The sequence below is a fragment of the Peromyscus eremicus genome, chromosome 2 (assembly GCF_949786415.1).
Source record: "Peromyscus eremicus chromosome 2, PerEre_H2_v1, whole genome shotgun sequence".
NCBI lineage: Eukaryota > Metazoa > Chordata > Mammalia > Rodentia > Cricetidae > Peromyscus > Peromyscus eremicus.
In genome coordinates, this window is record NC_081417.1 from 110,969,884 (window position 1) to 110,991,051 (window position 21,168).

A 21,168-nucleotide genomic window follows, 5' to 3' on the forward strand; every position below is an offset into this window, starting at 1 on the left:
CCACCCCTGGCAGTCCGCCATGAGCCTCATCCTCTTGCCATCTCTCTAGGTTATTATGTCATGTGGTTTCTCTCTTGAGTGGTTTCAGTCCATGTGTCTTCAGTGTCACCATCCTGGGATAATCAACTGTCGTTTCTTGACTGAATTTTCAAAATCCCACTTTTTCTAACCTACAATAATAATTTCATGCTGTCTTTCTCCTGATTTCAGACTGAGAACCTAAATGAGCCTCCGAATGTGCAGTGTGTGATCTTTTCTACTCAACATCATTCTTGCTGTTAGGATGAAAACCAAGATCTGGGCTCGCTCTTCCTAGACAAGGTCATCAGTTTATATACCACTTAATTATCCTTTACATACTATGCTTTCCACACTGGACATCTTTCAGTTTCTTGAGGCCCCAGTCTTTCTTGTTATTTCATGGGTATTCTGTTCCCATTGACTATTTTTCAATGTTATTAAATGAGTGTCCTTACTTACAGAAGTTTTTACCTGAATCCCCTTAGAACTTTGATACTGATAAATGCCTTCTACCCTTACCATTGTGGTCCAGTGTGGTTTTAATTAGCTAATTGGCACAGCATTGATGGAGTATATGTTATGTAAAGATGGAAATTTTAATCTATTATGTGCATTATTAAACATTCAAAATTAGCACCGTGCTTTCTATAACAGATAACATAGTTAATTATGTACAATTAATGATTGATTGCCTCAAGGAGTAATTAGGAAATGTCTAAAACTGATGTTTTAATAGGTTAGTACACTTGAAGTTCTGCTTTCAATTTTGGAACATGCAACTTGATTTAATAAAAATATTGAGTACTCACACTATTCTAGTCTAATCCTATCAGGAAGGCTGTAGATCCCTATGTTGTATGGCTTTGATAATGTAGTAGAAGAAGCCATAAACAAGAAGGGTGGCAGAAGGAGGAGGGTGACTTATACCTATTTTCCTAGGACAGAGGGTTGCCTGGGAAAAGGGAAGAAAGAACACAGTATGTTTGGCTGTGGTTGGATGCTATGGTTTTTCCTCACCAACATTTTTTGCAAGACATGTGGTTTCTCTCAATGTCTACTAGGGATGACATTGTTAAGTCCTCTGATGGGTGTTTTCATTCAGGAAATGTGACATTCTGCTTCTTTTAAATATGGCAATTCATGATGAGATTGGTTTATGGGAGTGTTGGAAAGTTAGAGACAGGTACCTTTAACACATCATAAACACTATAATAAACACTCCATGTTGCTCAATAAACTTACCATTGTTATTAGAGATACGCTCTCGGATAAGAGTGACAGGGCGGTTCAAAATGTTTTGTTCCATGTGAGTAAAGACTTCTTTGATTAAGGGCAGTCCAGTTATGATCACGGAAGTAATGTCACCAAGATTCAGGCTAAAAATGTTGCCATATTTCTTCACAAACTGAAAAATATAGCAATAGTTTCAGTTAAGTGTGTCTGTGTCTGTGTCTCCAGGGATGGCCAGCATGTGTGTAGTTAATGGGATTCATGTTGAGAGGTTTCTGTGAGTGGGGAGATGTACCTTTGTATGTGGAAATGTTTTTGAAATTGTGTTTTCCTCCACTGCACTAAATTCAAATTCACATCTTGAAAAAAATTGCTCTATAAAAGTTCATTAATATAAGTCTGTATGAATTGACTGTGCACCTACCACATGTCAAGCCAGAAGAAAACATGAGGACATGTTTCAACAAAGAAGCAAAATCTTTATCTGGAGCATCCTGAAATTTAATGAAAGGAGACCATGTGACACATTTGACCTGACAAAGGCCAAGGAGGGTGTGAATTGCTTTGATGTTGGTACAGATTGTATGGACTTCCTAGTTGCTGTGGGATGTTCTGTATGGCAAATGTGTTGCTGATTGGTCTATAAATAAAACACTGATTGGCCAGTGGCTAGGCAGGAAGTATAGGCAGGACTAACAGAGAGGAAAAAAGAGAGAACAGGAAGCTGACTGAGGGAGACACTGCCAGCCGCCATGATGACAAACAGCATGTGAAGATGCTGGTAAGCCACGAGCCATGTGGCAAGGTATAGATTTATGGAAATGGATTAATTTAAGCTATAAGAACAGTTGGCAAGAAGCCTGCCACGGCCATACAGTTTGTAAGCAATATAAGTCTGTGTTTACTTGGTTGGGTCTGAGCAGCTGTGGGACTGGCGGGTGACAGAGATTTGTCCTGACTGTGGGCCAGGCAGGAAAACTCTAGCTACACTAGTAGATCAAGCTGTCTGTTTAATCAGAAAATAAAACCCCACGCTCATCAATACATGTTAAACATGAGATGTACATGTATGACTAATGGGATAAACACAAAGAGAACTCTGCATTTGCATATAGAAGAGGTACCATGGTATGATCAGAATGTTCTTGATTTCTTTTTCCTCTCCACCAAACTCCAACTAATTTCAGGATTAGTTGTGCCATCCCCAAACCTTGCTGGATATGAAGAATACAATAAAGGGTTGAAGATAGCAGGGAAGACATTTCTGAAGATCTTGAGTGATGTATGATAGGGATTCTAGCCATGCCCCCATAATTGTGTATGCCCTGGTGAGACAGTCATTTCCACCTACTCATTTCCAGGTCATATGTCCTATGTAATCCATGCGCTGCATGGTCACGTAATTTGTGTGCAGTGTGATCACGTAATCTATGCACATGTGTAGAGTAGTCACATGGGCCCATGTGTGCATGTGTGGAGTAGTCCTTAAAAGGTGAAACCCGTGTACCCTCCCCCTCCTTCTCATGTGTCTTTCCAACAGGCCTGATCATATCCTGTTCTTCTCTCCTCCTAATAAAACTCTTGATAGTGGACTTTGTTATGTTTTGTGACTTTTACTCACAGGATAAAAACACTGCATAAAACCAAAATTGGGTGGCGTGCAAAGCAGGCCCTCCTAGTGCTCTGCACCTGGGAACCTGTGCCAAAGTTCTGCTCCATCCAGGACAGTCTACTTTCCATTTGCCTGGTCGCTGGATTCCTGTACACAACACTAACTGTTGCAATTGGTGAGTTCCCCCCTCCCTTCCAACCAGCATAAACAGTCTCCTATACCTGTGGGAGTGACCATCAAGTGTCCAGCATCCCTCTGGTGTCCCTGAGACTGGGGGTACCCCTAGCCGTGACCTCCACTGGCTACAGTCAGTCCCTATCACAGGCTAAAATTTCTAGCCATCTCCCATGTCTGCAGTTTGAGATATAATTCTCACTGTCTGAACCCCATCTTCAGGCTGCGTCCTCAGGCTGTGTAAGGTTGACACATTTCTCTTGCTTGGTGAAGTAGTAAATGCTGTTGGACTCCAGGGGATCCCCATATGTGCATGCCTTGGCCCCCAGCTCCCGCTTGACGAAGCGTTGTGGTGGTTTGTGCTTGTTTACAGATCCATCCTTGGCCTCAGGGACGCCTGAAGCTTGGGCCTTGGATCACATTTTTTATTTTATTTTTTAATTTTTTTTCTCTCTGCTGCAGACATGGGAAATAAGGTTTCCAACCCCACCAGTCCCACCTCTCCCCTAGGATGCCTCTGGAAGCTCTAAAACCTCTCAGCTTAATGCCTTACTTAAAGACTTCTAAGCTTGTCCACCTCTGTACTAAGAAATGACCCAAATATGCCTTAGAAAATAACAAAAAATGGCCACCTTAGACCCTGATATTTTATGAGAATTATCTAACTACTACCAGCGAACAGGCAAATGGAAAGAGTTGCCTTATATTCAGGCTTTTTTCTATCTATGCTCTAAACCTTCTCTTCTCAGTTCCTTCTCTCCTGCCCATGTGCTCTTAGCTATGCACCCTGAACTAGATGAATCTCTGACTCCAGAATCTCTGACTCTGGACCCTGCAAATGACCCTCTGCCTATCTGACTTCCCACTCCTACTCCTGCTCCCAGGGCACCTGCCCCTACAGGCTCCTCCTCTGGCTTCCTCCTCTTCTCTGGTACTGGATGCTCCCAAAGGCCCGACTCTGGCTACAACCTTTACACCTCCCACTACCTGTTCTAGGAATGCTAAAGGGTCTGACCCCAGCCATTTCAACCTGCCAACCATTATCCCTTTGCAAGAGGTGGCTGGGGTGGATGGACTGGTTAAGGTTTATGTCCCACTCTCTCTTGTAGAACTCTCTCAGATAGAAAAGAAACTGAGTTGCTATACCTCTAATTCTCCTTCCTTATATTAAACAATTCCAATATATTTCCCAATCTTATAGTCTCACCTTTTATGGTGTATATATGATACTTGCTAATAACCTACTTCCTGAGGATTGCAGGCCAGTTTGGGAGCAGGCAAGGACACATGCAGATGAGGTTCACCAAACCAACCCTGCACACCTTCCAGGGGCTGAGGTAGTTCCTGATCAGGACCCACATTGGGATTATAACACCCAGGGCAGATCTCTAGCCAGGGATAGATTTATCACCTGCCTCGTGGCAGGCCTCCATAAGGCTTCCCTAAAGCCAGTAAACTATGAAAAGCTAAAAATTGTAATTCAAGATAAGGACAAAAATCTGTCTCATTTCTTAGAATGGCTTACTAAGGCTCTTCTACAATGTACTAGCTTAGATCCTGAAAGCCCAGAGAGCAGGCAGCTCCTTATGACCCACTTTGTCTCACAGAGTTTTCCCCAACATTAGGGCTAAACTTAAATGCTTGGAGAGTGGGCCCTTCACCCCACAGGCAATATAAGCATGTAGGGTCTATGGTTCACTAACAGGACTCTTGGGGCAGGTACTCTCTTCCAAATCTCAAACCCTCAGTTACAAAAGAGAAAAAATTACTTCCCCTTCAAAGAGTTCTGTGGGGAAGAATGAGAGTGGCACTATGAGAAACACTTTGTTTAGTTCCAGGCACCCATCCACCCACTGCATCTCTGAGAAATGAATGAGCTCTGTGTTCAAAGGCCTGGGGATACAAATGCATGGTAATAGCCAGGACAAGAACCCAACAGTCCCCAGATGGCCACACTCACTGAGTGGGTACTCAGTATGCTTTATGCTTTCCTTCATGCTTTATAACTGTTCTAACATAGTTAGAATTTTCATCATCTTTCTAAAGAGGAAACAAGTCGCAAATGAAGTCACGTAGCCAACAAAAAGGCTCCTGCCTGGTAGAGGGACTCTGTCAAATGTTAGGTACATCTGTAGAAAAATATGACCTTTGGATCTCTACAGGACTTGGAGTGGGGACCAGGCATGAGGTGTAGGGGACAGAGTTTGGAGAGCAAGAAGAAGGAGCTGGAGAGAATGAGAATACCCACAAAGATGCAGAACACACAAGATGTTGCAAAGGTGGATGAGAGTGTGTGATCATTTTCAAAGATTCCCACCCGTGTGTTTACAAATCAGCCCCGTGTTGACCCACTCTGCTTTTTTGTCATCCTGAATCTTGTCAGTAGTACCAAATGGAAGGTTCAATTACTCCAGGTATCTGTGGTCCTCTGTCCTACTCTTACCTTCATTTACTTGTGTCCTATCACATCAATCACAAAGCCTTGGACCTTTGCGGACCCTGTCAAAGCAAATGTAATGATTTGGTCTCATTACAGGATCTTGTACCAATATTATAGATAGAGCCTTAGACGTCATACTTCCTTTGTTCCTTATCCAGAGTCTTTGCTAACTTTATTAAGTTGTAGCACAATCTGTCTTCTCTAGATCCTAATGCACAGCCAACAAGTGTATGCCTTTTCCTTTAAGAGATGCCAGTAATAGATGTGTACAAACAAGGAAAAAAATTAATTTCATCTTGACCAATGTGTAGGTGAGTCTTCAGCATATATAAAAATTTATTGACTAACTTTCAAACTCAACAAAGAAGGTTTGGGACCAACTTAAAAAAATATGGCTTAAGTGCATCCTAAGTAGCAATGTGTACCATATAGATTCTCTACTTGTACTGGAGAGGGATCCAGCATCTGAGACTAGGTACTGAGGTCAACGTTCTTTCCATCTTTACCAACTCTCTGCCCATGTACGTTTCTAGTTCAAAACAGGTGGATCAATAAGTTTTATCTTGTTGTGAAACAGGTGAAGATGGGCAGGTCCTGACCCTTACAATTCTCAACTGTGCCAGCTCTGTCTGCCAATTGTTTTATGGGTATTAAATGACTGAGAAGACATTTGGGCATATAACATAAGACAGGTAGAGCATAGTTTTCACTGCATACTGAGTAAGTCATTTGAAAAATTAAAACAGAGCTGTTTTTTTTTAAAGGTGGCTCAGAGGAGTAAAACGGGGTTAAATTTGAAAATAACAATAGGAAAATAAACAACAATGGGTTGAAATAAGAGATATAGAATTTAACAAAAGAAATAGGAGACAGAAAATTTAATAGCAGAAGTAAATCTCCAAGTAGATTGTTAAAGAACAAAGTGGAGCAGAGTGCATGCCTTGAATAAAGAGAAAGTAGAAGCTAAGGATTAGTGAGATAAATGATCCATGAAGACAAATGACACAATGATTCTATTGAAGTTCTTTAGAAGCAACAGAAAGGGGCATCTAGGGGAGAAAAGAAAAATGGCATCAAATTTCCACTCGCACTAGTGATACATGAGCAAGTCTGTTAACCTGAATCCTTACAGCCCTGTGTAGTGATCTGTGTATGTGTCAGTGTGTGTGTGTGTCTGTATGTTTTCCTAATTGATACAAGAACAAGAACTGCATGTTTAGCATTTTTCTTTCAGGTGTGTGTGTGTGTGTGTGTGTGTGTGTGTGTGTGTGAGAGAGAGAGAGAGAGAGAGAGAGAGAGAGAGAGAGAGAGAGAGAGAGAGAGAGAGAGAGAGGTCAACCTCAGGTATTGTTTTCAAGAGCTGCTCACCTTGTTTGTTTGTTTATGTGCTTGTTTGAGTCAGTGTATTTCATTAGCATTGAGCAGGCTAGGCAGGCTGGCCAATGAACTTAGGGGCTTTGCCTGTCTTTGCCTTCCTGTCCCTGAGTTTAGTAAGGCAGGCTAACACACCACACTCTTGTAGGTTCTGGGAACTGAACTCATATTCCCATTGCTGCATAGTGAACACTTTGCTAACTGAACCCCTGCCCTTTCTTTTGAACTTCATGGTTATTACATTTTTTTGGATTAGTAACTTTTTTGCATATCTTAAGCATTTTTGTATGTGATACTCATTTTTTTCTCTTTTTATAAGTAGAACACACTCTATAACATGGAGAATTTCAATGAACAGTAGCACTATAACTTTATTTTTATATTATTATTATTATTATTTTGGTTTTTCAAGACAGGGTTTGTCTGTGCAGCTTTGGTGCCTTTCCTGGAACTCACTCTGTAGCCCAGGCTGGCCTCGAACTCACAGAGATCCGACTGCCTTTGCCTCTCGAGTGCTGGGATTAAAGGTGTGCACCACCACTGCTTGTCTTATAACTTTATTTTTATTATGATCAAATATGGAAACACAGATGAACAAGTTATGAAATTACTTCTGAGTGGGTAAGTGTATGTGTGCATAAGTGTGGTTGTTAGTGTCCTGGTATGCAGAGAAGTAGTTCTATCTTTTGCTAAGTTGTGTTCTTATCTGTTTCTTTTAATATGTACATGTCTTAGTTTTCTTTCTGTTGCTGTGATAAAACACTGACCAAAAGCAATTTGGGAAGAAAGTGTTTAATTTTACAAGTTATATTCTATCATCAAGTTCAGGAATGGCATAATCTCAGTGGACTGTACTCTCCTATATTAATTAACAACCATAAACAAATGTCCCACATGGTAATCTGATGGAGACAACTGCTCAACTTAGGTTCCCTCTTTCCCAGGTAATATCTATGTTTTGTCAAGTTGACTAAAACTAACCAACATAGTATATATTTCTTTTAAGATGGACAATCATTTTCCATTCAATAAAGAAACATAAAATAAATCTGTGGGCATAAGGAACAAAGCCTGATAACAGTGGTTTTTAGACTTTATAGAACACCACAGTATCCCTTGAAATGTCAGAGTATATATCCACTCTTCACTATAATGCTATAGTGCACATGAACTCATTTATGCACAATTGTGTACACTCCTTTGTACATTAATTCCTCTTCAGAGTAACAGTTTCATTGGCTGTCTTCTGAGAGACACTGACTGTGCAGAAAAATGTGGAATGCATAGCCTAAGATGTCATCTGCTATAATCCTGTTAGAAACTGAGATGAAGAGGAAAAACATGTAAAGGGAAATGGTGCTGTAACCAAGTATTAAATGGTGAGGTTATCAGCAAACATATACAGTGTGAAGGTCAAAATACTCATACTGTGATACCATGCAGTACAGATCCAAAGAATGAGAATGTGCAGGAGCATAGGGGTTATCCAGTCCCTCCAGAAGAAAGGTCTTACTAGAGAACAGCCAGCCAAAGGTCAGGGCCAAGTGATAGGGAATTCAAAGTCCTCAACTTCAAGAAGTTCACAATCCTATACAGCATGCAAGTCAAAAGAGTCCTTATTGTTGTCAGAGAGCAATCAATTATTTGATGAGGGAAAGCTAGAAAGTGCCTGAGAGGACCAGGATCAGCGGTAGATTCCTAGAAGAAATATCTGCTAGGAGAAAAATTAGATAGAAAGCAAGGCTGCTTTTAGGCCTTTCCTTTTAGTCAAGTATCATTTAGGACAAGAAGTTTCACCACCAAAAGTATTAAGTAGACAAAAGTATTAAGTGAACCCTCTTGGTTTCAGTTAAGATATTTGAATGGTTTTTGTAGGAGAGGTGACAAATTGGGGCTCAAGACATTGGATTGAGAGGCATCTGAACTGCTTGAATCTGGATTCTGTTTCTTACCACGTGTGTGATTTGGGAGAAAATTGATGATATTTTCTGTATCTGTTTCCAAATCTACAAACTTTAGATTCAATGTTATAATAAATATATCAACAGAACCAATAATAAAGTAATCACAACTATTTATAAATTAGGGGGTGTGCTTTAGAAGAGGGGTCTAGTAATGTGAGAAACAGGTCCACCCTGTACTGCACAGAGAGAGCAGATGGCAAACAGGAAGACCCAGCAAAAAAGTCATCACGGTTGTGCCTCAGTAAACAGTTGTTCCCAAAAAACATGAAAGACAAAGTGTAGATGATAAAACTCTTGAAGAATGGTTGAAACTTTCTAATCTGTGAAAATACAAGCATGCCATGAAGAAACCAACAGCATAAAGCCACAAGCTTAATTAAGCAAAATCACCACAATCAGTATAGATAGTACAAACCGAAAATCTCTTGAAAGCAGAGAGAAAATAATCTATCACTTATGCGGAAGCCACAAAGGTGAGATTGAAGTGGGAAAACATCTAAAAATGTTAAGTGCAGTAGATCTTCAAACTAGGGTCCTGCCATCTGGAAAGACAGTATGGGAATGGAGGGGAAAGAGGTTTGAGGAGGGGCACAATGAAGAAGTTTCCTTCTTCCACAGCCTCCTCTGAAGGAATGGAGAAAGTGATTGAGGTCAGAAAGGTAACCGTGAACTTGAAAGGTCAGAAAAAAGACAGTAAGGGGCAAAGACAACAGACTCCTCTGCCTTTGAGTTCCAGCAGCACTGGACACAGAAGTGTCTGGTGTGGGTCTCAGTGTGTGGGGACAACACCTGAGCAGTGTATCCCTGAGGGAGAAGGTTTCTCCCTGTTTGTAGCTGCTTCACTTCACATGGAAATGGTGTTAGCAAATTCTCAGGAGCTGCATGGGAGTGTTGAACAACACAGAGCAGTGACTGAGAGGACAATAAGATAGGTGTAAAGAGAGAGAAGATGGATGAAAAGGCATCTACTCAGAAAGTGTCCAAGAAACACACAGGGAAGGGAAAATGGAAGAAAAGATATGAGGAAAAAGGAAGAAAAATTATGGGCTTAAACCCTTAAACAGTGATAAATAATCAGACATGGACAGTCTTCACATGTAATGGAAAGTGACAGAGATAATCAAACATGGCCAGAGTATTGACTATCTAAGCAAAGAAAACGACTGGATAAAGAGGAACATTACATGGGAAGATGATCATTCACCAGAAAGAGCTGCCAGTCTTACATGTGTCCTGTGTACCCATAATAGTCTTTCCAATACAAGGGGGAGAGCTCCCAGAACTGAGTGGAAAGACAGACTCCCAGCGGAGCTGGAGATTTCAGTGCATCTTTCTCTGGAGCTGATAAAATCAGTAGGTGAGCAGTCGGCAACAATGTAGAAGGAGCAAACAGGGATCAGTAAGAGAGAACTAATACTTGTAGAAAACTCCAATGAAGAGAAAAACACACTTTTTTTTTTCTCTACAGGCACTTTAAGCAGACATATCACCTTCCCACGCATTTCTGAAATTGGTAAGGCTTATTTATCAAGATATATTATCATGTCTTGAATGCACCTGGACTTAATTAAAATTATACACAGTGAGTTCTCTGACAATATTAGAGTTACAACGAAAGCCCTTCACAGAAGGGTAAGAAAATCTTCAACTATTTGAAAATGGAACTGCGTGTTTCTTAAACGAGGACACAGGTTTTGGGTTCGGGATAGCAAGTTGTCATCACCAGCCTTTGAACCCGGTCTTCTGTCCTAGTCCCCAAATGCCCTCTGTTCCTTTCGCTCAGGATTATGTCAGAACCCAGGTAGGCACCCTCGCCCATCCTACCGGCTGTATTGATAGGTGGGGCTTCTCAAAGTCCAACTGGAATATGCAGCCCACGAAGGGCAGACCCCTCGGCCCTGGCGGGTAGTTCTTGGGGCGCCGGTTTTTGAGGTAGTCAGCCAGGAACAGGAAGGTGACAGCAGCCAGCAGCAGAGTCCGGAGATGGAGCGCAGCCCAGAAGGCGGCCACTAGGGAGACCGCGGCAGCGAGCATGGCTGGGGCTGGAGCTGGCTCTCCTGAGAAATGAGGGTCTGAGCTGGGGCAGGTCCCGGGTGTTAACTACCAAAGGCTCCCCACGTAACCGATCCCTTCTTTAGTCCCTCCCCATCCCTTTCTGTCCACTCCCCCCCTGTCTCCTCCCTGCAGCTGGGCTCTCTGGCGTTCTCCCTTGCCCTGCCAATGTTTCTAGAAGTAGCTTCCTATCTGTGGAACCAGTCAGCAGGAGCACCTCTGATCACGTGTGCAGAACTCACCCCGCTCACCCCGCCCCTCAAGCTTTTACCCATTCCTCCCCACCCTCCCTCCCAGACCCTGCCTTGTGGTGCTCTGCTCCAAATGCCAGCAAGTAGTTTCTGTAGTGGCTAGTGCTGTGTTCAGCTCGGTGCCTGGCACTAGGTTCCCAGGAGAACATACAGGAAACATGGTTTTAAAAGGAACCAGTGGATCTGCTAAGGTGGAACCAGGACATCTCAAGGGGCCCCACCCCTAGAAAAAGAACAACAGACAACTAAGAGCTACTGAGAGGGAGACTTAGTCTTCCCCAGAGAGGAGCTCCCTAACTGGTTATTCAATACTAAGTGGCCAGCCTTGAAAACAGACAAGAAACAAAATGGACCCAGCAGACTACAGTTATATATTTATGTGTTTATATATATAGGAACTATAATAATCAATTTTTTTAAAAGCCATCAATTTGAGAGGGGGTAAGTGGGGAGACATTGGCAAGAATGGAGGGAGGAAAGGGAAGGGGAGAAATTATGTGATGATATTTTAATTAAAATTAAAAAGAAATAATTAAAGGGACAGTGGTGGCAAATGCCTTTAATCTCAGCACTCAGGAGGCAGAGGAAGGCAGATCTCTGTTAGTTCAAGGTTAGCCATACGTAGTTCCAGGACAGCCAACACTACACCAGTAATAATAATGATGATAATAAATAAATAAATAAATAAATAAATAAATAAATAAATAAATAAATAAGAATGTGAAGAGACAGTTTAAGATTTTTCAGTGAGAAAGTCTTTCCCTCTGGGGACACAATTATGGCTCTAGGGCTTGTGATTTGCATGAACCCCAGGGAGCATCATGAGTATCTGAGAGCCTATTGTGTAAGTAAGCTCCCCTAGTAACTGCAACTTCCCTGGGAAACATAACTAATCACAGTGATATCTAACACATCTGCTCTCCGACAGTATGTCAGGCAATGCTTTCAGCTCTTTACAATAAACCACTTCATTTTAATAGAGCTATGCTTGGCAAAAATGTGCACCCACAGATACTCAACTCACATTTGTTGGAGGAGCTCCTTGGTCCTGGTTACTATTATTAATACTAACATTATTATTGTGGTTCTGGGGACTGAACTCAGGGACCTAGGGCAAGGCTACTTACATATTCTTTGTGTGCTTGCACTTGTGACGTGGAGTGCCTCTGGAGGTCAGTAGACTACTTGTGGGATTCTTTATCTCCTTCTACCATGTAAGACCAAACATCTGGCTAGGCAGAAAGTGCCTTAACCAGTTGAGCCACCTTACTACCTACAAAATTTCCTTAAAGTAATCCAAAAGCTCAACAGACCTCAGTGAGAATAAAGCCTAAGAGAACTATATGCACACATTAGCCCAGTTTGCTAATGGTAATGAATGAAAAAATAGAAACACAGGACAGAAGACCATTGATGTACATGGGAATTAGATGAATGTCCATCAAACTTTTGTCAGAAACAGATCAATGAACATGAAACCACAAAGCAAAGGAATGGTGTTTTCAAAGCAACAAACAAGGAAGGAAATCTACTAATGCAGGGTTCTACATCTGCAAATACTTTTCTTCAGAAACTAAGGAAAATAAATGCATTCCACTATTAAAGAAGAGCATTTCGGGGTCAGGTAGAAACCTGGTACAAGGAAAGCTCCCACGAATCCACAAGGTTGATCCCAGCTAAGAATCCTAGCAATAGTGGATAAGCAGCCTGAACTGACCACCTCCTGTAATCAGATTGGTGACTACCCCATTGGTTATCAGAGAGCCATCATCCAGTGACTGATAAAAACGGATGCTGAGACCCACAGCCAAGCACTGGGCCAAGCTTGGGGAATCCTGTTGAAGAGAGGGAGGAAGGATTGTAAGAGCCAGGGGCATCCAGGTCATCACAAGGGAACCCACAGAAACATTAACCTGGTATCACAGAAGCTCATAGACTCTGGACTGACAAATATCCTGCATGGGACTGACCTAATGTCCTCTACATTTGTGTGACAGCTGTGTAGTGTGGTCCATTTGTGGGACTCCTAGCAGTCAGAGCAGGGCCTGCCCCTACCAGTTTGGCATATACTGGATTGCCTTGTCCAGCCTTAATACAAGAGGAGAAGCTTAGTCCTACTTCAACTTGATATGCCATGCTTTGTAGACACCCACAGGAGGCCTACTCCTTTCTGAACAAAAACAGAAAAGGAGTGGATAGGGTAGTGGTAGAATAGAGGTAGGGGAAGGAATGGGAGGAGAAGAGGGAGGGAAAACTTCGGTCAGAATGTAAAATAAATGAATAAACTTAATTTTTAAAAAAGTTCCTGTTTTGACCGGCATAAATATTTGGACTTCTTCTCTCAGAGTGAGTTTCCATGGGAAAGTCCAATTCCTTTATGGACCACTCTTCTGAGACTTTGATAGCCAAGAAGAGGAAAATGATGGGGGTAAGGGTGGTTACATGGGCCTCTTTACAATATTTTAATTTCTGCCACCATCTTTATAGAACTTTTTTGGCACTTTTGGAAGGCACTAATGTAAGTTAGTTCATCAGCTATGGATATCAGTACAGAAGATACTCAAATGAAAATAAAACTTTTATATAATATACCTATATCATTCCCGAGTGTTCACCCAAAGAAATCAAAGTGAAAATATAATTGAAATGCCTACACACCCATGCTTATTGCAATATCACTTAGCATAGCTGCTGTGCTAACCTTTCTTAGCAGGAAATGGACAAAAAATCTGTTTACCCTATATAGGGAACCAACAATAGACCAAGTACATTTGTGATCATATTTTATTCCACCAAAGTCCAACTTTGCCAGCCATAAAGTTTTCTGGTATTACTTACAGGCCATGGATGAGGTTGTGACCGACCAGACTGTGAGGGACACCAAAACTGCTGCACTGATGCAAAGTTTCAGCCTGTCATGGATGTTGATAACTGCCTGTTCAGGCAGATTGAGCAGGATAAACTAGATCACAAACTCACTTTCACCCCTGAAGCCTCTGCATTCTGTATCCCAGGGCCCAGCTGCTGGCCTATAGATCTCTCTCTGTCTCTCTGTCTTTGTCTCTCTCTCTCTTCTGCCCCCTATGACACAAAAGGCCCAGTGAAGACCTAGGACCCTGGGGTTGAAGAGATGACTCAGCAATTTAGAGCACTGGTTGTTCTTGCAGAGGACTGGGGTTTGGTTCCAGAATCCATGTGACAGCTCACAACTGTCTATAACTACAGTCTTCAGAGGATCTGACACACTCTTCCAATCTGTGAGGGCATTGTATGTAAGAAAAATAAGGCAGAGAAGCAGACAAACTTGATCTCAACAGGCAGAGACTGCTTCATTGGAATATCAAGGGGCCTTGACCTTTCTGTGGACACACACACACACAAGCACACACACAAGGAGAGGGAGAGAGAGAGAGAGAGAGAGAGAGAGAGAGAGAGAGAGAGTGCTACCAGGAAGTTACAGCTATTTTTATAGTGGGGGGTTGGCTGGAAACAGGGTGGATTGTTTTTGATACCAGGTATAATGTTTCTACAGGTGGAGGAAAATGGTCAGGCTGGTCTTTATGGAGAGAGGCTGCCTAACACAATTCCTTAGGACCTGAGGCTAACATACCCAACATATCCCAACTTAGGGTGGGTAAAAGAAGAAGAGGGAGTGGTTGTAATTTTTGGGAGGGTAATTTTTCCAGCTGGAAGGGGTGATGGTCTCAACAGTGGAAGGAGCATGTTGAAGTCTCCTCCAGGTGGGATTGGGGCTGATGGTTTTAGGCCATACAGAGATCAGTAATCATCTAGGCAGTGACAGCTTGTAGTGTTATTAGAGGAACTTGGTGAGACAGCTGAAAGGGCAGAGGCCAAAGAAGAACATTAGTATGATCGTAATGATTGAGTCTGCCAAGGGGGCAGTCCATGACATCCTTCTAAGTAGTTCAGATACCTTTCCAGAAAGTATTGTCTGTTCCTTTTCTGTTTTGAATTCTTTCTAACAGTTGTTTAGTGTTTTTCTATGCTAGGCCAGATCAGTTGGCATAAAAACACCATTCTTTCCCTAGGAAGACACAGATGTCTCCTAGGGGAAGAGTCCTCTTTGATTTTGGACAAGCACTACAGCCAAGAAACATATTTGACTTTGTACGGTAATTATGCTTTGTTGTACAGGTCAGGACTTTCTTGGTCTGATTGGTCAGTTGGCTATTGGCATATTGCTGTACCTGTTGGCATCCTATAGCTGTTACAGAGTGACAGCCATTGGGGGCTTACATGAAGACTTTATTTGGTTATGGGGGAAAGTTCAGATGATAAAACACTCAAAAGACAGTGTAAATATGTGAGCCTGAAGATAATAAGGAGGAAAGGAGTGATCAGGGGAGGAGCCAAAGTGGGAGGAAACTAAAAGTCCATACATAGAAGGAGGTGTGTGGTTGAAGTTTTGTCTGGTCATTATATCTTTGGGCCCCATCTCAAATTAGTTAGGATTTGTTGGTGTGGAAGGAGCATCATTCTACGAGGAGGGCACAGATCCCATCTTTGGTAGTAGTAAGATCTAGTGGAGTACTTTGGCAGCCAAAGAATCAAGTTGGTCCTAAAGGATGTTAAGCTGACCTGAAATTTCTCTAAGGGTTTTAAGAGCTGATAAGACAGAGGGGTTAATTGATGTGGCAAAGGCTTCAGCCCAGCTGTTTTAGCTCTGAGTCCCTAAAACAATGTCCAGAGTGGAAAAAAGAGGAACGAGTAGGTGTTGGGGTCTAGTGTTGGGGTTCAGCCCAACCTATTGAAGGGCCCCTTCAAGTGGGTAGTGAGGAATTGAGAAATACTAGATAGAAATATAGATGAAGAAAAAAGACAGAGACACAGGAGAGATTCAGGAGGGCCCTGGGTCAATACCAAGCAGCCTCATGTTTATTTTTAATGGGCTTTTTGTACACTAGCAAGGGAAGAGGCAAAATACCTCCCCCTTTCAAGATCAAAGCACAACGTACAAACAAGTGTAGACCCTTCCAAACACCTGGTAACCACACCCCTGGCCAAAGCATCCTAGTATGCAGCCCTGAGGGGTAAAGCAAGGTCAGACTTTCTGACCTTGAGTAAGACCTTACTAGGGGGCCTCTGTGTGCCCCCACAAGTAGGATGGAGTTGCATCCCCCTTTAGAGGTCACTCAAACTGCTTTAGGAGGTTAGAGTGCAGATTTCTCTTGGAGCTGACAAAAGAGACAATGTAGAAAGAGCAGCAGTTAGGGGTCTCTGAAGAGGGTCCATCTAAAGGGCCACAATAAAACTCAAAGAGTGTAAAGATCCAGAACAATAGTCAGGAGGTAATAACTGTACAATCCTGTTAGGAATATTAAATTTGTGTAATAAGGTTAAATACAATTGTACAACTGGATAGAGTAGACCATGTACCAGAGTTCTGTAGAAGAATATGGTTGCCCCGGCCAGTGGGGTGTCAACGGGGGCGACCCACCTGTGGGAGAGAATGAAAGGGATGGGGGAGACACGAGAGAAGACAGCAAGACAGTGTGTTCTGATCAAGCTGCAAATTTTATTCTCCTCAGCAAGGCTTATATAGCATGGGAGGGGGCAGGAAGGAGGGAAGGGGTACACGACGTGCAGTAGGTGCAGGTGAAGGGATATGTGCAAGTCGTGCAAGTCGTGAGGCTGCTAGGTGGTAAGGTCACTGGTCAGGGCCCATTGTTCTGTTGCTATGCTACCTGACCTGCCTGACCTGTTCCTTATCTTTGGTTTAGGGTAGGGGCTTGTTCTCTGGCTTAGCTAGTACTTTTCCATGGTCCATGTTTGGTCTCTGACATATGGTAACTGTAATCAGCAGTTTGTTACATCAGGTTCCTGTATAAAGAGCAAATGCCTGGAAGCTGTGTAAAATGTCAGTTAAATTCAGCATCTTATTGAGTCATTTTCACAGGGTTGTCTAGCACAATTCTTAAAAACGCTGCTTGGATGGTTTTTAATAAATCCCTAAAACTCTCAGTTTGAGGACAGAGTATCTGGAAGCCTGCTTTAATCACAGAGCATGAGTGGCTAGGGCGTGGACTGTGGAGCTAACTTTTGTTAAGAGGAAGAACTGAAAGCCAAGGAAAAGGGGCTGACCAACTGAATTAGCATGCAGGTCCTGTATCAGTCAGGTGGTAGACTTAAGTACAAGCTGCTCCTGTTCACAGAATCCTCATGTGCCAGTTTGGGAGACACGGAGAGCAGAGTAACTGCTTTTTGCCTCTCTGTTGTTTAGACATTTAGGGTGTGTGTGTGTTGGCTCTAAGATCCTTCACTGGGAAAGAGACATAAGGAGTTAATTAATCTTTCCTACATATAAGAAGGAGGTTTTTGTTTGTTTTCTGGTTTGGCCTATATAGCCAGAGCTAGTCAGACTTACACAGCCAGAGACAGGAGTAGCAGACTTCTGGATTGGTGGGGTGCGGTCTTATTTCCACACACATCCTTATTCTGTAATGAGGCTAGCATACAATATCCATGGCACACTGTTGCTGGGGATTTCTTTCTGTATGCTGTGAATGTGTTGCTCTGATTGACTGGTAAATAAAACTCTGATTGGCCAGTAGCCAGGCAGGAAGTATAGTATAGGCGGGACAGGCAGAGAGGAGAATGCTGGGGAGGGGGAAGGCTGAGTTTGGAGATGCTGCCAGCCACTGCCGCTATGAGAAGTAAGATGTAAAGTACCGGTAAGCCACAAGCCATGTGGCAACTTATTGATTAATAAAAATGGGTTAATTTAAGATATAAGAACTGGATAGCAAGAAGCCTGCCACGGCCATATAGTTTATAAGTAATTTAAGTCTCTGTGTGTTTACTTGGGTCTGAGTGGCTGCGGGCCCCAGTGGGACTGGAGAAAACTCCGATTACACGCTGTAGCAAATTAAGATTATCTGTGTATGAGCCGGGTGGTGACGCATGCCTTTAATCCCAGCACTCGGGAGGCAGAGGCAGGCAGATCTCTGTGAGTTTGAGGCCAGCCTGGTCTACAAAGAGAGTTCCAGGAAAGGCACAAAGCTACACAGAGAAACCCTGTCTTGAAAGAGAGAGAGAGAGAGAGAGAGAGAGAGAGAGAGAGAGAGATTATCTGTGTATGAATTTTTAACAATCAATTTTTTTGTTGTGGGTTTTAACTTAATAAGAACCAAGAAGGTGGAAGGTAGTTTTCAGAGAGTTAGACATCCATAATTACATTTATGGGTCATTTTTAACTTTTATACATATATTTCTCTTGATTAAACAATTAAATACCATGAGACATAACAGCAACAAATAAACTCATCTTTTGTTGTAAGACATTTTCTAAAGGTGGTGTTAGAGCTTTTACTCAGTATTTATTAACAATTTTTGACTGCTACATAGGTAGACCTTTTCTCCATTTTTAGATTTTAGCCCACACCCAGAAAATCATGAGGTCTTATATAACTAGGGCCTAACCACATACAACCAGCTGTGGGGATGGATATTTGGGCAAAGGTCCACCAGTGACCTTGTCTATCTCCTCTTCATTTGAAGGAAAATTAACATGTAACAAGCTTAGCTGTACTTATTTTAAGCAAGCATGGATGGAGTTCTGAAGATGGCCATTGTTCTGTTTAGAAGATCTTGTGCAACGTCAGCTTAATAAAAGAGGGTTGAATTCAAATGGCATGCATGAGCGATGCAATGAATTAGTATGACCTTTGTATATATTGTTAAACCACTAGGCCTTGTAAGTTTTCAGGTAAACCTTATAGAAAATGTAGGACAGCCTTTATGACATATATAGTATATAAAGTTTCTTTTTATTAAAATCACTATTAAATTCATATTTGCATCACCTGACAGAATTTAGCTGAGGGGCCCATTGTTGAAACTATGATGCTGGAGTGATGACTGAGAGACTTTAGACAGATGGTCCTTTGTATCCCTTCCATGTACAAGCATCCTGTTATCTGGTTTCAATAGACATCTTTATACCATGAGATAAACAACAGTAGCCTATATTGGAAATAGTTTAGCTTTTAGCTGTTTATTTATTTTTTCTTCTCTCATATATTACATCCTGATTGCATTACACCATCTCATGGATTGCACCCCGACCTCCACTTCCCTAGATTCACTTATCCTCTGTTTCCCTTCAGAAAAGAGCAGGTCTCGCAGGGGTAGCTGTTTTTAAGTACATAGTGCCAAGGCCATTCTGACTAGGGAAACAGGTAAGCTAACTGTAGATCACTTCTCGCTTGCCTCCTTTAAATCCAATCCCCCAGTCTCATCCCTAGCTCTGCAGCAGATGCAGACCACCAGCTGTGGTCACCCCCCACCCCATCTCCAGTGGATCACACAGATCTTTCCCTCCTTACTTTCTTCTCACCACTCATTGCTTTATCCCAGACTCCAGCTTCAGCAGACGTTCCCTGAGAACCCACAAGCCACTCTAGCCAGGGAAGCAGGTAGACAAACTACAGATCTGCCTGTCTCCTACTGCTCCTCCAAATCCAATTCCCTACCCCTGCCCGGTCTCATCTCCAGGTGTGTAGCAGACCTTCTGCCCACATTCCCAGGGGACTAAGCAGAACAGGTGGAGCACCCTTCTTTCCTCCCTGCTGTGGACCCCCTTGGCCCTTCTCCATATCCTTGTCATTCCTAAGTGTCAGCTCTCATTATCCACAAACACATCTTACCTGGAACCCCCAAAGTGGAAAATGCAGTGGCACTGTAAACCCAGATAGTCATGGCTGGTGAGAGTATGGATAGAGGAAAACCTATGACTCCAACTTTCCTAAATCAATATATTTTCAAACTGCATTAGAAGTACCCATCCTTAGACCCACAGGTAAGTGTAGCCCTCACCCCTCATCAAGGAAGCTTCTTTTTGTAGCACACAGAGACCATTACAGAAATCTACAGCTAGTCACAATGAAGAGAACAGCTGACTGTGGGGGGCTCATCCCCAGAAGGTACATCTAGAACACAACCCTTAATGGCTTATTTCCTTACTTCCCTTATTTCTTTATTTCTTCTCAAATGGCTTGTATACTAGATGCCAGACAGAACTGAAGAGAGGAGGGGATAGGGCTTCCAAAACAAAAGAGGAATGGTTGTTGGAAGTTTCATTCACATTTTTTAATACAATTCTTGGATGGTATTTACACCATTTCCAGTGAAGTTAGAAAAAAGGGGGACAAGATTCACGGGTGGAAATTTCCACTAGGAGTCACAGTGAATTACTTTACACAGTTTCTGGTTCATTGTGGTTACATGATACTTGGTAGGACCCACTGCATCCGTTGGGGTAGGATGAGGTCCCAGTATTTTTATCATTATTATATTAATTGTATCAAGGTCAGACTGGGCCATACTCTGAATGATTCCATACTATGTAAACAGTGGTTTATCAGACTGTGCCTTGCTCTGAGACACTCCATTTTGCAGGCAGATTTGACTCCACTTTGAGGCTGGAAGATGATAGTGCACCAGGATGGACAGAGACACCAGCCGCGCACCAGCATGGAGCACAAAATGATGACATTGTCAAGAATAGAAAATGTTCTATGAATTTATTGGAGTGAAGTTACTCCTCCCATGGGCATGGTGGTATGCACTCTATAAATTTACTGGGGTGAATTTAAACTGAAGGGGCACATAGGTGTATTAAAATCACAGGCAGAAAACCAAGCAATGTTAGATAAAACTTGGAGTTTACAAAGAAGCTCAAAGACAGGTTTCAGGTAAAGTTCTTTTAATAACACTGTGCATAAAATGACAGAGTCTGAGGTTTAGATCTTGACAGCAACAGCAGACCATGAGACTAAGGAAATCCCTTGCTTCTGTAAATTGCTAAAGTGCTGGAGGGCAATGGTCTCTAAGCTAATATATGGCATATGCTATAAGCTACAAATGACTGAGAGGTGGTAAGTAAGTGTGTAGCTACCTTGGTTCTGTCCTTGGGAACCTCAGGCTATCACAGACAAGTGCTTCCTTGATACCAAGGTTTGTTGTTGTGTTGTTCGAGAATCCCTGGAGTCTAGCTTCTTGAGGACCAAAAGATTTGGGGGTGACAGTCAC

At 42.4% G+C, this 21,168-nt stretch overlaps 1 protein-coding gene across 2 annotated transcripts in view; it reads right to left on the reverse strand.

The window, feature by feature from the left end:
- Positions 1-10,983, reverse strand: part of LOC131905035 (cytochrome P450 2J4) — a 31,841-nt gene extending 20,858 nt beyond the window's left edge. Inside the window, exons 1-2 of one of the 2 annotated variants that reach the window (XM_059255996.1) lie at positions 10,640-10,978; positions 1,264-1,426 (exon numbers count right to left, since the gene is read on the reverse strand). In XM_059255996.1, the coding sequence (XP_059111979.1) occupies positions 1,264-1,426; positions 10,640-10,849 (373 nt within the window). In that variant the 5' untranslated portion in view covers positions 10,850-10,978. Of the gene's footprint in view, positions 1-1,263; positions 1,427-10,639 lie in introns of both variants that reach the window. The other variant, XM_059255997.1, reaches the window with a different exon arrangement.
- Positions 10,984-21,168: the final 10,185 nt, after the last annotated feature.